The 15,660-nt window shown below is 42.9% G+C and overlaps 1 protein-coding gene across 1 annotated transcript; it reads right to left on the bottom strand.

The window, feature by feature from the left end:
* Positions 1 to 1,503: 1,503 nt before the first annotated feature.
* frk (fyn-related Src family tyrosine kinase) lies at positions 1,504 to 15,330 on the bottom strand. Its single transcript, XM_024291766.2, has 8 exons — positions 14,737 to 15,330; positions 11,013 to 11,134; positions 9,613 to 9,776; positions 9,370 to 9,538; positions 8,600 to 8,758; positions 3,839 to 4,020; positions 3,458 to 3,623; positions 1,504 to 2,496 (listed from the first exon to the last, which is right to left on the bottom strand). Exons 1-8 carry the CDS (start codon positions 15,135 to 15,137, stop codon positions 2,288 to 2,290), a joined length of 1,572 nt encoding a protein of 523 aa, XP_024147534.1. The 5' UTR covers positions 15,138 to 15,330; the 3' UTR covers positions 1,504 to 2,287.
* Positions 15,331 to 15,660: the final 330 nt, after the last annotated feature.

The raw sequence follows: 15,660 nt of genomic DNA, 5'->3' as shown, positions 1-15,660 counted from the left end.
TTTTGGTCTGGATACAACAGGGTGTATGCAAACATGCACCTCGTGTGTCAGAAGACTCATATTAACAGTAAAATCTTTCCAATACAAGAGGCGTTCAGCTCGGATCTGTCTGCTCAGCTGTGGAAAGAACAAGTTAAAAAACAATGCAAAATGGGTTTTGGTTCTTATGGGGTAACTTACTATTTTTACCACTAGGGGGCAGTGTTGTTTATTAAATCTGTGAGTGCGGAAAGCAAATCGAGAAAATAAGTAAGATGATGCTCCTATACAGTTCCTGTTACTGCTGGTGTGTCCCTCCTGCTCTTTTCTAAACATAAACTCTTTGGACGTTCTGTCATTATCAGGAAGTAGAGAGAGAAAAAAGCTTTATCTCGGTTTGCTATGATACTTTGGTAGTCAAAGGCGCAGGTGCTGGATTGTGTGTAACTCATGCATTCAGATCAGATGTGATCCTAGTGTGATCTGATGTGGCTCTGTGGAGCACATCCGCCTTGTTGACATGCCTCTGAAACGAGCACATTCCTCGTCGCTTGTTCTGTTTTTAATCACAATGATTTACTGTTGAACTTTCCACACAAACTGGAGCAGCTCCTTCAACAGTTTCTCAGAGGAATCCTGCACATTCTGTAAATCTACGAGTTCTTCTCCTTAGACGACTGTCATTATTGTTACTGCTGCCTGTTCAGCTTCTTATTACTGTAGTTATCTCACTGTTACTCATCTGGTTAGCTGGAGGTTCCACTAGAACATCAGGAGCTCTTAGAGCAGAAATTTAAGAAGTGTTGGCTCCACCATGTGGCCACTCTGGGAACTGTAACTTGCCCTTTCTTCCACATTTGTCTCAAAAAGCAGCTGCTCTTTTCTTTATAGTAACAGTGCTTGATAACCAAGGTTAGATGAAGGGAGTAACATTTGTAAAGAAGTGACCCACACAGACACACATTAACATAAAATCAACAAACTGTGTTGAAGTTCATTTATTTGCCAGTCTTCTTCTTCACTTTCGGCTTATCCCTTTCGGGGTTCGCACAGCAAAACAGCACCCACTGTTTGAGCAAATATTTTCCAGTGATAAAATCCAACCATCGCTAGGTTTTAGCGTCATGTCTAACTTATTGAGAGTTTCTAAAGAATAAACTTTGTTCAAGATTTATGTGCAGGTTTGTCTTGTACAAATAAAGTGGTTTTGATCAGCAGCTCGCCACATCCTCTGAAGAACTCAGTCCAGTCCTGGGCTCACGATGGAGATCCAGGGTCCTTCTGTTTCTTCTTATTTGAAGGTCTAAAACAGACATCAGCACAGAACGACCCTCAAAAGGCCTCTCAAGGAAAAGTCAAAGATCTCTTTGTAGGAATACAAGATTGATGGGGAAGAATTGTTGAAAATCCAAGGGTTCAGTATGCCTTTTCCCTGTACCTAAAACAGAGTCATGTATACCTTATGAACAGTCTTCACACGAGATACCAATATGTAGAAAAGCTCCAAATAAAAACCCAACCATGTACTGCTTATTAAAAGTAATTTAATCATATTATGGTAATTAAGTTAAAACACGTATTCACATTAACATTTTTCTAGCTCTCAAACACAATTAAAGATCCAGAACATTAAAAACAGCAGATGAAGGACAGTGGGGGGAGTGCAGTTCACACACAAATGAAGCATCAATCCTCGGTGGGTGCGGCGCTGTGGTGCAGTGGGCAGACATGCTGCAGACGAAGCACAAAGGTGGAGATTCACCTGAACTCTGTCAACAGATTCATCCAAATCAGCGGATGTGATCATTGGCATCACAAAAGGCTTACATCTGTATGATTCTTTTTACTTCATCGCCACAAGTGATCGGAAATTTCTTGTTAACATCAACTCAAGCGATTCTTTCTTTTCCTGCAGGATTTGGCGGGACAGAGCCAGTGCTCAAACGTGGTGAAGGTTAAAGTGAACCCAGCCTCCATTCTCTCAAAAGGCTTCCTGAAGCCGTCTGACTCGTCACCAGTGGAAAGAATGTGCACAATGCCAGAAACCAACAGAACCTGTTGCTCCAGATCCACAGATAGACACACTTTGTGTCGATGCTTCAGGTATGGGGAAAGACATTCTGTTGGTCTGGAACTGCATTCAGTTTCTACATAAGAGCAGGAATGCTGGCATGAACTGCTGCTTTAACCAGTCTCTGTGCGTCAGATTCAGCATGAATCCTTCTATCCTTCATCTCAAATTTCCCGGAGGGTCTGAAATGAACCTGCTATAGATTCAGTGTAATTAGGCCTACAGATAACTTCATTTCTAATAACGGCTAGCATCATCATAGGAGTTCATGTCCATTTCAAAATAATCCTCCAGTTTCCACTGCAGGGTCTCAAACGTAGGCCGGTCCTGGTCGTTCTCCTTCCAGCAATCCACCATGATGTCATACAGTATCTTGGGGCAGTTGGGGGGGCAGGGCATCCTGTAGCCCGTAGGGATTTTCTGAATCACCTGAACGTTGGACATTCCTAGAAGAAAAATGGAAGGACAGAAGGAGTAAACAACAGGAATCCCAGCCCTGCTCCTCAGTGCAGATGTGTTTCAGATGATGGAACTTCATCCCCAGGCTGAGCAGAGGCCTGACAGTGACGCTTATTTACCCTTTAACACTGAAGATGTGGCAGGCTGCATCAAAATAACACTCTTTGACGTACTGTAAACCTTCAACCGTTCACGTGATCAACGTGAACCAGCTGATGCTGGCGTGGAGAGTAGCAGCATTTTATATTAGCCTAAAGGCTTTCACACCAAACATGATTAGTGCGACAAATTTCCCGGTACAGGGGCTGTGTCTGTATGACAGCCGCTTCCACAGTGTTTCTGTGTCTCTGTGGCTGAGCTTGAAGGCTCTCTGTCTCGTATTAACCCGAGGGGGCAAAATAAAATGAGGAAACCTTCATTTTTTTTATGTCTCGATGAGCCAGCAGCCTCTGCCCCCCACAGCGTCTCTGTCTGCCAGCATATCGAGTGAGGGAGCTCCACCGCGGGAGAGAAAGCCGGAGATCTGTCCAGAGTTTATCCTGCCTTCACCTCAAAGTACCCAGAAAGCTCTGCATCCTGCGGCTCCAGCAGGTTAATAAAAAAGAAGCCCGCTTTGGACTAGTATTCTACCCGCTGATCGAGTTACTGAAAAACATCATGTGCATCAAGCTGAGTTCCTGATTGGTAGATGCGACACGGCGACCTGTCAAACTTCAGATATTTAAAGTTTGGCTGCGCCGCCTGATTGGCAAGTCGTTGCTCAAATCGAGCTGCTGTCAGACCTTCATGCCGCGGGACTTGAGATCGCCTCATGTCACGTCTGTTCTCTTAACTTGTCATTGAAACTGGCCACCACTGCCTCAAGAAGTGCGTTCGGTGTGAATGCACCTTAACAGAAACTACACCAACAGATGAGACGACTGTGCCGTCATTTGAACGCGTTCTTACCTGGATAAGGCATGTGCCCAAACGTCATGATCTCATACAGCAAAATGCCAAAGGACCAGACATCAGACTTGATGGTGAATCGGTTCTCATGCATGGCCTCTGGTGCGGTCCACTTTATGGGAAACTTGGTTCCCTCCCTGGCCTCATACACGTTTTCACTTTCTTTCTGAAAAACACACCAGGGAAACGAATAAGCCAGGATGCAGTAAAGACATGAATCAGCACTGAAAGGCTGCTGAGGTCTGGAAAAACCCACATCTGGGTTCAGACTCGTGCAGGGCTCTGATGGTTCTGTAGAAACTCACACCTGGGTTTTTACAGAACCATCAGAGCCCTATACCCCTTCCACTCAGAATCTGGTTTCCTGCAGGGGGAACCCACCATGAAGACCCTAGCAAGGCCAAAGTCTGCCACCTTGCAGACGTTGTTCTCCCCCACCAGAACGTTCCTGGCTGCCAGGTCTCTGTGGATGTAGTTCTGCAGCTCCAGATACGCCATGCCGGACGCCACCTGAGCGGCCATCTCGATTTGGTCCGAGATGCCCAAAGTGACACCTTTATCATCTACAGAGAAAAAAGAAAACAAGACACATTAGAAAAGAGCTATTGATGCAGTTCTGTAAAGACTAGGGTTGGGCACCGAAGTTCGGTTCCAAGTAGGAACCGTTATGATTTGCGCGGTTCTACCGAAACCGAAAGATGCGGCTGCAAACGGTGCCGGATTTCGGTTCCAAAGTTCATTGAAGTTTCATTTGTCTGTGGACATGTCAATCACTTGTACTCCCTTCTGATTTTTTACGATTCAGCCTATCTATTTACTTTCTTGTGTTCGTGGGCGGGCTCATATAAAACTGCCGAGATGGTCGGCTTCCGCAACGTCGGTGGGCGGGACTTTCGCTGTGAATAGTGGAGTTTCCGCAATTTTTAAACAACGCTGGAGCCCCATCCCAAAATGAAACAATGAATCGTTTCCTCCTTGTTGGGCTGCTAATAGCAGAAAGCTCGGCTCGGCTCCGCCCACCACCACAGCGGGTCGTCATCATCTGCTGCGCTTTGCAGCCGTGTGATTGACATTTATCTTCCGCCTTATTTTATTGAAATAAAATATTGCTTTTGCCCAAAAACAACTGCAAATGAATGCCACATTCCTGATTTAATTTAATAAAACGTCAGGCTAAAATTTCAAGGACGTTTAAGTTTATTTAAGACGGAGTTTTATATTAGTGTAGCGGACTGAGTTCTGCTGGGTAACTGTATGGGTGCATTCTGGATTCCAGGGTTCAGTGAATGCACCGTAGGAGACGCTGATTGGCCCTTGTTCTGTCACTCAGCCTGTTGTCGGGGGGTTTGGACTGGTATGGCGCAGCTATTGGCTGAATAGGAAAAAGAGGGTGGGCTGTGCAGGCGCGAGGGAATGAGAATGTTTTGGGGGAAGCGCTCTCCCCTGTTGGTTCGGTTCTGAAGTTGCTGCAAGTTGTACGGCGTTGGTTACGGCCGACAGTAACCAGAATAAAGAGCATTAAAAAGCTTTGGAGTTTCGGTGCATCAGTCTGGAGGGACGCTACATTATGCTTTATATTACGTGCGCACAGCTGCACGACAGGAGGGAGTCTGCGCTTGTTTGAAGCCGTTCTGCTTTGGGTTTAGGAAGATAAAGGCATTATTTTTTATTACTGAAGTACCGCAATAAGCACCGAAAGGGAACCGAAACCGAAACAAAAGAACCGCGGTAGAACCGGAACCGCATCAGAACCCATTGGTGCCCAACCCTAGTAAAGACTGGACCACGGCGTGTCAGCAGGGATGAACCTCCTGACATCAGACAGCGTGGTGCCAGAACCACAACGTGTTCCTGGAGATTTGGTCAGCAGTTTTAAAGCCAACTACTGCTTCCAACCAGAGCCCCTCACCCCCTCGAGCATGCGATGTAGATTGGTTGATAGCAGAAAAAAACATTTCTTTTGTAGGTTAACCAGTCAGTGACGGCTTCAGGCCGCCCAGAAACCCAGAAAACGAATGACTCAGAGCGGTGAGGCTATAAATAGGAGCTCTGAGCCGCACGCAGAAATGGAGATGAAGCAACAAGTATTTACAGTCATTATTAGTGTCATGCATTAGAATTAAGGAAATTAAACTGAAAAATAACTTCTGGAGAATAAACTCTTGGGTTTTAAAATGAAATGAATAAATTAAAGAGACTACAAAACAATCAAAAATCCATCATAAAAGGGAGACCTCAACAAATGGTGTTTTTAACTTGTTCTTGTAGCATTTTTCCTGATCATGGAGGGCATATTTAAATAAAATTAAGATTAGAACTGCATTTATGAGTATTTATTTAAAAGTGTTGTGGATGAGGAGCAGACACTACAATGTTGTTGGAAAAAAAAAGAGCATAATTATGACCCATCAGTAAGACTTGAGGGCCACAAGCTCCTCCTTCCTCCAGTCAGGAGTGCAAGAGGAGAGAGAGTTTCTGGGAAGGAGGTGTGAGGAGCTGTAAGCTGGTGGGAAAGCATGGAAACCAATGGATGACGGGAAGTGGGGGCGGGCTTACTCCTTGCCAACAGTCCCATCCACAACTGTGAGGTGAATTTGTAATGAACTCCTGCCGCTCTGCAGAAACTATGTTCGAGAAAACGACAAGTTTATTTATTTTGACTAAACAACATCATCATAATTAAAAGATCTCTGGGAATTATCTGACAATAAGAGAGTGTGACTATTAAAGGATTTAGTGGTAACATTGTAAGCTGTTCATTTGTGCAGTCTTGTATGTTTTCAGCTCAGACTGTATACACTTATATTGATTTTAAGGAAAACAAAACTTTTCTTTACAGTCGCATATGAATAAAATGAGAGTAAACTATGCTTGAAATCAAGATTTTCACTGACCTAAAGTCAGATTTGAATGAGAAGGAACCATTTACATTTTTTTTACTCCTGAAATGTTTTCATATTTTATTTTCATTCATAACATTGTCAAACAGATCTCGTCTGTCAGATAATCTGTAACCATATGAAGCTCCACCCCCTTTGCTGCAAAAATAAACCTCACTCATTGCTTAAGAATGTACAGGGCTGCAGAAAGCACGGCACACTGAGTGATGTCACATGACTAACGTCTGTCAGAGCTGGTGACACGTGGGCGTGTGCTGCATACACTACAGCTCAGAGAAGTGAGCTGCTGTGATTCTGGGTCGCTCTGGATCAGGAAAGGCTTCTTAACACCGACACAAGATTACCAAGACAGCCAAACGTGGAACAACCTCAGCCAACAGGCAGATGTTCTGGAGGTCCGGAGCACAATCATGAAGAGCAACAGGAAGTGTCACTATAGAATCCATGTCCTCAATAAAACCTCAATACTGGTGGTTTGTATTGCTGGAGGAATGACTGTTAACCACAAACAGGAGAAACTTGAACATGATAAAGATGATTCTGAACTGATCAGCCTTTAAGGCCACACATTTTTACAGTCACATTAATCCTCATCATTGTTTTTTATGACTATGACTTACAGCTAAAGGAAACCAAAGACTCTATATGTCTTAAATTTTCATAATTGAAGGCAGATTAAAGACATAAGTGTGAACTCGTCTCTGGAGCATGGAGATGACCGCTCTGCCTCTGATGAGACATGAAGGAGATGCCTTTAGAAACCTTTAGCTTCTTTAGTTTTGTTGACTTTGATGCAGCATGTCTTCTAAACCTGTTTTGCTGACTGACTCCATGACGTTACACTGATTCTGTCTCTATGCTCAGAGAGCTTCATTACAGAAGAAAAAAACCTAACTTTTCAAAGCAGCAGTTGAGTTTTGTTAAGCCTATCTTAGCCTTTGACCTGCTGGTTCTGAGCATGACTGAACTCAGGGGATGTGACGGGTAAAACTGTGTCCTGGATCCATATGAGTCTTTGACTTCCTGAACTTAAATCCTTGTAAATCAAAACCAAAACTGTCAATATTTCAAAACCATTTAAGCTGCAATGTGTTTTTTAATTGTGCACTCAAATGTTTTCCCTCCTTTAAAGTCCTCATAATCATTTTGGAAACGGAACTCTGTGGACATCCACCTTCATCTTCCAAGGATCTTTTGGGTCTGTGGAGATGTTTTACAAGAATTATCTGATCTAAATTGTCCCTTGGCGTGTGGTTGTGTGGTCCTGCAATAGCACAACAGTGTCTGGGATAGGCTCCAGCAACCCTGACCCCATAAAGCACGTGTCAAAGTCAAGGCCCAGGGGCCAGATCTGGCCCGCGGGGTAATTATATCCGGCCCTCAGATCATTTTATATTATCATCATCATCATCATCATCATCATCATCATCATCATCAATGGCCTGATATTATCTTGTTTTATTGTGACCGGATTTCTTTTATGGAGAGCAAAACTTTTCAGATATCTAAAAGTAAAAATGTGTTTTTATAAAAATGACACAAGTTAAGAAATTTGAAGTTCTTTTTCTTTTAACATTTACTTTATTTCTAACTTGTATAATTTTGACAGAAGTTATTATAGAGTGCAAAATGTTCAAAGTTATTTAAGATTTGATTTGTTCTAGAAAAATGTTCCTGTCTGTTTTTATTCAATGTTTGTTACATTTTTAAAGTTTAAAAGTTTTAATAATTTCAGGTTTTGTATTTAATAAACATTTACCCTGTTCGGCCCGCGACCTACCGTGTGATTTGGATTTTGGCCTGTGTGTTATTGAGTTTTACACCCCTGCCATAAAGAAAGTAAATATAAAAAACTGTTTTATGGAATTAAAAGGCCAAAAAAAACGTTTTTTTTTGTTTTTGTTTTTTTTTGTTTTTTGCATTTGGCCAAGTTATGAGGATCAAAATGACTCATATTTTTAATTGTTAAAACAAGATTTCTGGAGAAACTCTTTCACCCCACTGGAACATGTTTGTGACCTTCAGGTGCAGGAACTACTTTTTATCTATATCAAATGCATCACATCTTGCTTGAAATTTTCACCTTTATTGATTTTAGAATGAAACCTGAATCTTTTCTCTTTTTTAACCAGCTTGTTTTCTTCTTTCAGCATCTAGTCTGAGCAGCATCCCATAATGCATGCTGAAGCGCAGCTCTAGAGCCCGATCCCTCCAACGAGAGCTCAGAAGAAGGTATTCTTACTCTGCAGATAGTCCAGCAGGCTGCCGTGCTTCATCAGCTCCGTGATGATGTAGATGGGCTCCTGCAACGTGCAGACGGCGTACAGTTGGATGAGCTTCGGGTGCCGTAGCTTCTTCATGATCTGAGCCTCCCTCAGGAAGTCCTCTGGATCCATCGAGCCTGAGAGTTGGGAGCAGGTCTTTAAAACAGGTCATGGATGTGAAGTGTGCTTGAAGGGTGAATGTATTCTCAGCTTCTTCGTGGAGGACAAACTGCTCGAGTTCATGTTCAGAACTTTACCTCTCACAAGCTTTCATCACTAAAACAATTTAAAGTCTAAAAAAGTGAAAAGTTCTAACCGAAAACCGAAGACCCAATCTCAGCACTCCTGTTGAAGTATTCACCAGACATTGGTCTACTCTCTTCTTTGTGTAATATCCGTTGTTTTCTTGGTGACTTTGTTTCTGACTTTTTCTTTTATTAGTCTAAAGAACTTGCTTGGTTTCTAAACAAAAACCATAAACAGTGAGTGTACTTCAAATGTTTTACATTAAAGTGATAAGAACAAAAGTTCCTTATTGCCATCATGTGATAACATCTGACCAAACTCCATGAAAAGTGAACAAAGTTCAGTTGGATTTGAACTTCCTGCTTTCTCGAAAAAAATCTGTTCTTCCTTTCCAGCCACCTCCTTTATGACTTTAGCAGCTCAAACATCTAGAATGATCAAATCTGCTGCTGAGGGCCACTCTGAAAAACGAACAGTTTAACAAAGTGATGATGCTGTGTACCGGGTTTGAGGGTCTTCACAGCCACAGGCGTGGTGTTGTTCCACAGGCCCTCGAACACTTCTCCAAACTGGCCGGCTCCCAGCCGCTTCAGCATTTTGATGGAGCTGCGATCGATCTCCCAGATGTCCACTGTGTTGTAGGACAGCCCAAAGGTCTGCGGGGCCTCCATCTGCAGGGACAGGAGCCGGTCTGGATGAGACGAACCCTTTCAGCTGGGGGCAGGAAAACTCAAATAAACCTTACCTTTTTGCATGGCTGGCCCAAACGCACGCACAGCCCGTCAGGCTGCTTGGAGTAGAACTCCACCAACTCTTTCAAATTGGGAAAGGATTTGTTCTTGGACACATAGAAGTCGCCGTTAGTGGCTTTTCTCAGCTTGTAATGTTTCACCTTCCCACTGTCCAACACTGAAAAAGAAGGATCAGTCTTTTAGAGTAAATAAAATGAATGACTTAAACTTTGTTAGATTTGGGATCTCTTAACCCATAAGAAGTCTTGGTGACATCAGTGCAACAGAAAAACATCAGAAATGGGTTCCGTGATCCTCTTGGTTTGTGGTGCATTCAACATCATTTTATTTTTAAGGAAAAATAGGTCTGGGTCTTTCTGGGTTAATGCATCAGAATGACTATAAGTTTTGCATGATTCAGAGCAGCCAGTGTCTCCTGGACTCAGTTTGACTGAAACACAGACAGGTTTTAAAAAAATAAAGAAGCTTCAAGATAAAGTTTGTGATCTGCATGGAAACAAATAGGCTTAAAAAGTGAAATCAATTCAAAACCCAATAAAGTAAAAGAAAAGCCCCACCTGCACATTGTAAAGTGTTATTTATGAGACAATAAAACACTTCAAAATGAGCATTTTTTTTCCCAGTCAGCCTTTATGGTCTTAGTGAAGAAAGAAGATCAAAGAACAACAAGCACTAAAGTTAAAACTAATAAATACAGTTCCATTCAGACTGTGATTAAATACATTATTTAGAATGGCTCTTCTCCAAGACTTAACTGATCAAACTTTAGTTTCTGCTTCAACAGATCATTGATGTGGAGAAAATCCTGACTCATAACTCATGTGAATATGAAAACAGCTCCTGTGTCTGCAGATGTTTGCTCGACTGTGAAAAGCAAACACTTGAGGACGAGTCAGAAACTCCTGAAGGTGTGATGAAACGTGTGGAGCAGAACCAAGACCAACCAGATTACAGTCAGGAGAACCAAAATAGAGAGAGTCAAGTCTTTGCTCTGTGACATTTTGGATGGATCACTGAAATAATAGTCACATTCAAATCTGTGACTCATGCTGACGACAGTGGGTGTGAGAGGAAACGGATCGTGAACCGGTCTGAAGACTGAGCCGGCTCGGAAGGAATTCAGCGTGAGGAAAGGACCCGGCCACGCAGCTAAATCAGATTACAGGACGGAGAGATAAAGTTATTGCTCCGCTTTTATGTTGATGTTTGGTCCTAAACTGCCCGTCATTACCCTGCCTGACCTGAACCCTCCAGCTTCCTGAAAAGATAAAACGGCGTGCTGTGATTTACAGCTCTGCAGCTGAAACCAACATAAAGTCAGATCTTTTCCTTTAACGGGAAACTGACCTGCAGGAAAAAGTTGGCCCTCTGTAAATGAAGCTCTTTGACTGACCTGACAGGGACAGATCTCCCTTCTGACTTTCACAGTCTCTGATGAGGAAAGCTCCATGAGAGTTCCCTTCAGCCAGCAGCATCTTCTCAGCATCCAGCCTCTTAGTGTCCGGAAAATACCACCTGCAAGATCCCAAACACGAAATCAGAACTTCAGAGAATCCCTTGTAAAGACTGCTGGAGTCCTTTTCATGGACAGATCAGAGGTGGGTTTTGGGATGCTAAAACTTAGTTTTAAAAAAACACTTTTATTTAAAACCTTTTTTAAAGAAACTCGAAAAACTTCTTCTTGTCATTAGTTCACCTCTGTCACATTTCAGATGACCGTCTGTCAATTAGTCTGTTTGCAAGAAAACCTGAGTGAAAAGCACCAGAGTGAGAACACATCCAACCTTCAGAGCTGTTCAGAAAGAGGGACAGCTGTTTGATCACATCTGGAAGAGAACGTTTACTTCCAGAGAAAAGGATCTCCTTTAAATTCAAACTGGTTAATTTTCTGAAACAAAGTTGTTCACCTTAAATAAAGTAACACATGACAGCAGTTACAGCAATAAAGGTTTCACTGTCTGTAGCCTCAGCCTTTTACAAACCATAAATCGACAACATAAAAGCATCCGGTTTACTGGAAATGTAATTTGTAGCAAGAGGCCAGAAATTAAATTAAAAATGTTTTCATATAAACTCATTACTATGAAATGTTAAAACACATTCTGAAGATAATGCTGTTTTTGATCTTTTTAGCGTGTTCTTGCAGCATTGTTCTGATGATGAAGGACAACTATAAAGAAGATAAAAAGTTGCTTTTCTGAGTATTCATTTCAATCAGGAACAGATGAGAAAAGCTTATAGTTGTGATGCAGCAGCTACAACCGGCAGGCCTCCGCTCTATTCTGATGCATCCACTTTTAGAAAACTACATGCATCAATGTCTTTGACCCAATATGAATTCTCCCCTTCTCCCTTCCCCTTCAATTGAATGGGCATTTTTAGTGCAAGTGTGTCTGGAAATCTTTTTTTTTTTTTTTTAACCTGACCCTCCAAACGGTGGGAAACAAAGTCCTCCATTTTGAGGCTAAGCCACATTGCGCCAAGAAGCACTTTTCTTCACGTTGGTGTGCTCTCAAGCACAGAAGTGTACATTTAAATGTAAGTAATGACTTTTTGTTGCAGCATAATCTTTTGAAAGTCATAAAACCACTGTTGTTTAGCACTAGAAGCCCCACGCTAAAGCTAGCAGACTGGCATTTATTTGTCAACATCATGGAATGAAAGTGATGTCAGAATTATTAGACACTATTTTTCCATAATTCTCCCTTTGGGGGAAAAAGGAAGGGGAACGGAGAAGGGAAGAATTCAGATTGGGCCTTTGTTTTCCTCGTTTGAGCTGCCATCTGTTTCGCTATAGAAATCGCTCACCATTTTTGTTGCACCGCTGATGTTACACTGGAAGTGTGATCTCTGTGAGCTAGCGTGAGATAGTGGGGGCGGGCTTACGATCCCACCCACAACGCAGCGAGGAATTTCTAATGAACTCCTGCTGCTCTGCAGAAACTATGTCCTAGAAAACAACGCAGGTTTTTGGCTTTGGCTAAAAACAGTATCATTGTAATGAAAAGACGACTGAGAACATGGGAAATGGGTCAAAAGATCATGAGAGTGGGACTTCCTATTGCTTTTAAATTGGTGGAAAACTTTTTAAAATCCTCAGATTAAAAAAAAAAAAAAATAACCTGGGGGGCAAACATTTTCTATTTAACCTTTGGATGCTTTTGCTAACTGTTAAAGAAAAAAAAAAGCTGCCGAGTTGAAAAATGTATCCAAATTAAGTAGGATATATGAAGAAATGCTCATGATTGAACGTCTTTGTTTCATTGAGATATTTAGAGCTTATTAAAGAGTTTCCAAATGTTTGCTGCGTCTGTCAGTCTTCAGGAATGCAAAGAGCGCCGGAGCTCTGCAGTCGGGGCGTTTCACACATGAAGTGAGCTTCTCTGAGCAGACCACAGGTCACAGGAAGGAAAGAGTCCCAGCAGGCCAGGTCTCTACCCGCCGCCAGTCTTAAGGCTCCACTTGGACGTGTTAATGATTAGCTGTAACCAGGAAGTGGTTGGTTTCAGGTTAATCATCTCCAAACTGGAACAATCATGAGATTCTCTGCTGGAAGCCTTTGCACTTCAGCTGCAGTTAACTCCATCCATTTGAAGAAAGGTGGAAACAGGTTTTCTGACAGTTTAGGTCTCCAGCTCTTTGTTAGGCAGTACTTGGAGGCTTTTGATGATCTGAGATAAAGTGACTCCGCTTCTTTATTTGCTTTCTAACTTGAGGGTCAGACTGACGATTGGAGGAATGTCCTCCTCCTCGGTGGGTTGGTGGAACCTGTTCCTTCTAAGCTGGTTTTTCCTGCTATGTTTACAAGAACAAACAAACTTCCGGCTGAAGTTTGAGCATTTTTCCATCTTTGTGTCACAAAGTGACAAAACTATCAGGCGGCAGAAGACTTGTCACAGCAGAGTAAGCACTAGAGGGCGCTGCATCTGAGTTCACACTGGACGCTGAAGCGAGCAGAATGGAGGCCGGTTCTATTCAGCGCCCTTGTTAACCTATGGTGTGGTTCACACCAGATGCGGAGCGCTGAGGTCCTTCATGGAAGGCTCGCGCCGTGCAGCGGACTGTTTTGGCGCCTAGATCGCAAGTGATCCGTGTCAATTCTAGCAGGAAGTTACATCAAGATACATGAGAAAATCCACTTTATTTTCAAAATATAACCAATTTTTCATGATAAAACACTGCAATTGACGAATACGATAATGTTTCTTGTATTTCAACAGACTGTAGAGATGAAAATAAACATACAATCACAACAAACACACACCCACACAATACAGACACACACATGGAAAAAAAAGAAAAAAAGACAGACACAGATCAACGTAGAAACATGGGGTAATATCTTTAGGTTATTAATTTACCCATGATGGCAAAAACCAAAAAATGCTCTATAGCAGAAGCTCCTGTTGCAGAAAAACACGCGTCTGGTGGGAATTGCAGGAGAGAGCGTGTACCTAGCGTTAGTATTTGCTACGGACAGGATTGTTTTTCTCTTAAACGGTCATAGTTTTCTTATACACATCAAAAGGTTAGGATTATCGTATTTATTATTTATTTTATTAGCTACGCTGGGCTTGGCAGATTTGTTCTGAAACGCCAGATTTTTCTCCCTAAAGTGCGACTTTTATTCCAGAGCGACTTATATATGGTTTTCTTCTTCTTGATTAGTCATTTTTTGCTCCGAGCTGCTTTACTCCTTCAGAATCTACTGGAATGATCGTGTTAACGGTTGAAAAGTTACCGCATATTAAAGAACAGAAACACTGGAGCTCAGGTGTTAAAGGGTTAATTTAGTTTTAATACCTGAAACTGATTAAGGACTTTAAAAGTTTAATAAACTATCACCTTAATTGTCTTTATTTTAGTTAGTTTAAAGCTAATAATGGTTAAGATGCGTGTTTTACATCCACTTTGCGCATGACCCGATTAGTCAACTAATCTGAAAAAGTAATCGGATTAGTCGACTGATAAAATAATCGTTTGTGGCAGCACTAAAACCCTCTACTGTGAAGTGATGGCCCTCCAGAATGTCCTGAGCTCCTCATTCAGGAAGGCTGTGAGGTTCTCGGCACACACAGACTGGATGTCCTTCTGAGCGCGTCAGCTGCGGTACTCACGGCTCTGCGTTGATGCTCTCCACAGGGGCCACATAGTTGGCGGGGATGTAGCCCTGCTTGGAGGCAGAGATCCCGGTCAGGGCCCTGGCCAGCCACCACTCCCCCGTGCGCTTGTCCAGCGCCTCTAGGGTGTCCCCGCTGTTGAAGCTCAGGTCGTTGGCGGTTCTCGCGGAGTAGTCGTACAGAGCCACATAATACTCCCCGCCGGTCTTCCCCGGCAGGGGGGGCAGGGGTCTTTCCCCGGTAGAGTTGGGGTCCTTGGATGACAGAGCGATGGGGTTCGCTATCACCGTGGCTCCTTTCTCCTCGCGTTTGGACGCGTTTTCAGTCTGACCCGGCCTTTTAAAGCAAGCCAGAAAGTTCTGCCAGCACGCGGCCAGCGGGCTCTTGCGTTCCTCCATGGTTGAAGCGGAGTCAGCAGGTGTGCGCGGCGGTCATCACGGGTGAGGCTGGCGGGAAAAGCATCCTGGTTCCACGGAGGCTCCGCGGCTCCTCGACGCAGAACGAGCTGCCGTGACGAGCTCCCGGACTGAAGGCGGGCACGGTCCGGACTCCGGTAATCACCTGCACCTGCCTGGAATGAGGAGCGCCGCGCTGACGTCACGCAGGTAAAGCAGCGCTTGCTCCACCCCCTCCACTAAAACAACAGCAACGACTGTCTAAATCAGGGGTCTGCAACCTTTAACACTTAAAGGTCGATTTCTCACTGACCACAAACCAGAAAAGCTACACATCCTTTAGGAAAAAAATAGTTGTAATTGTTGTTAATTTTATTAGAAAAATTAAAAAACTATTATTTTTTTTAGCATAAATAATAGAAATTTTGTGAGGAAATATATTTTTCCCCAAATATGAAAGTTTATAACTTTTAAACGAGGTTCACATACCCGCCTTTCAAAATAAAAGACGAACCTGTGTCATACA

This window comes from Oryzias melastigma, linkage group LG24 (genome assembly GCF_002922805.2).
Source record: "Oryzias melastigma strain HK-1 linkage group LG24, ASM292280v2, whole genome shotgun sequence".
NCBI classification, from domain to species: Eukaryota; Metazoa; Chordata; class Actinopteri; order Beloniformes; family Adrianichthyidae; genus Oryzias; species Oryzias melastigma.
This window is presented reverse-complemented; position numbering and strand designations above follow the sequence as displayed.

Bases quoted from the DNA above. Each gene is read 5' to 3' on its own strand.
- frk (XM_024291766.2), bottom strand. From the start codon at position 15,137: ATGGAGGAACGCAAGAGCCCGCTGGCCGCGTGCTGGCAGAACTTTCTG. The intron at 11,135-14,736 runs GTGAGTACCGCA...GGGATCTTGCAG, and splicing joins GAGAGCATCAACGCAGAGCC to GTGGTATTTTCCGGACACTA. The intron at 9,539-9,612 runs GTAAGGTTTATT...CTGTCCCTGCAG, and splicing joins TGGGCCAGCCATGCAAAAAG to ATGGAGGCCCCGCAGACCTT.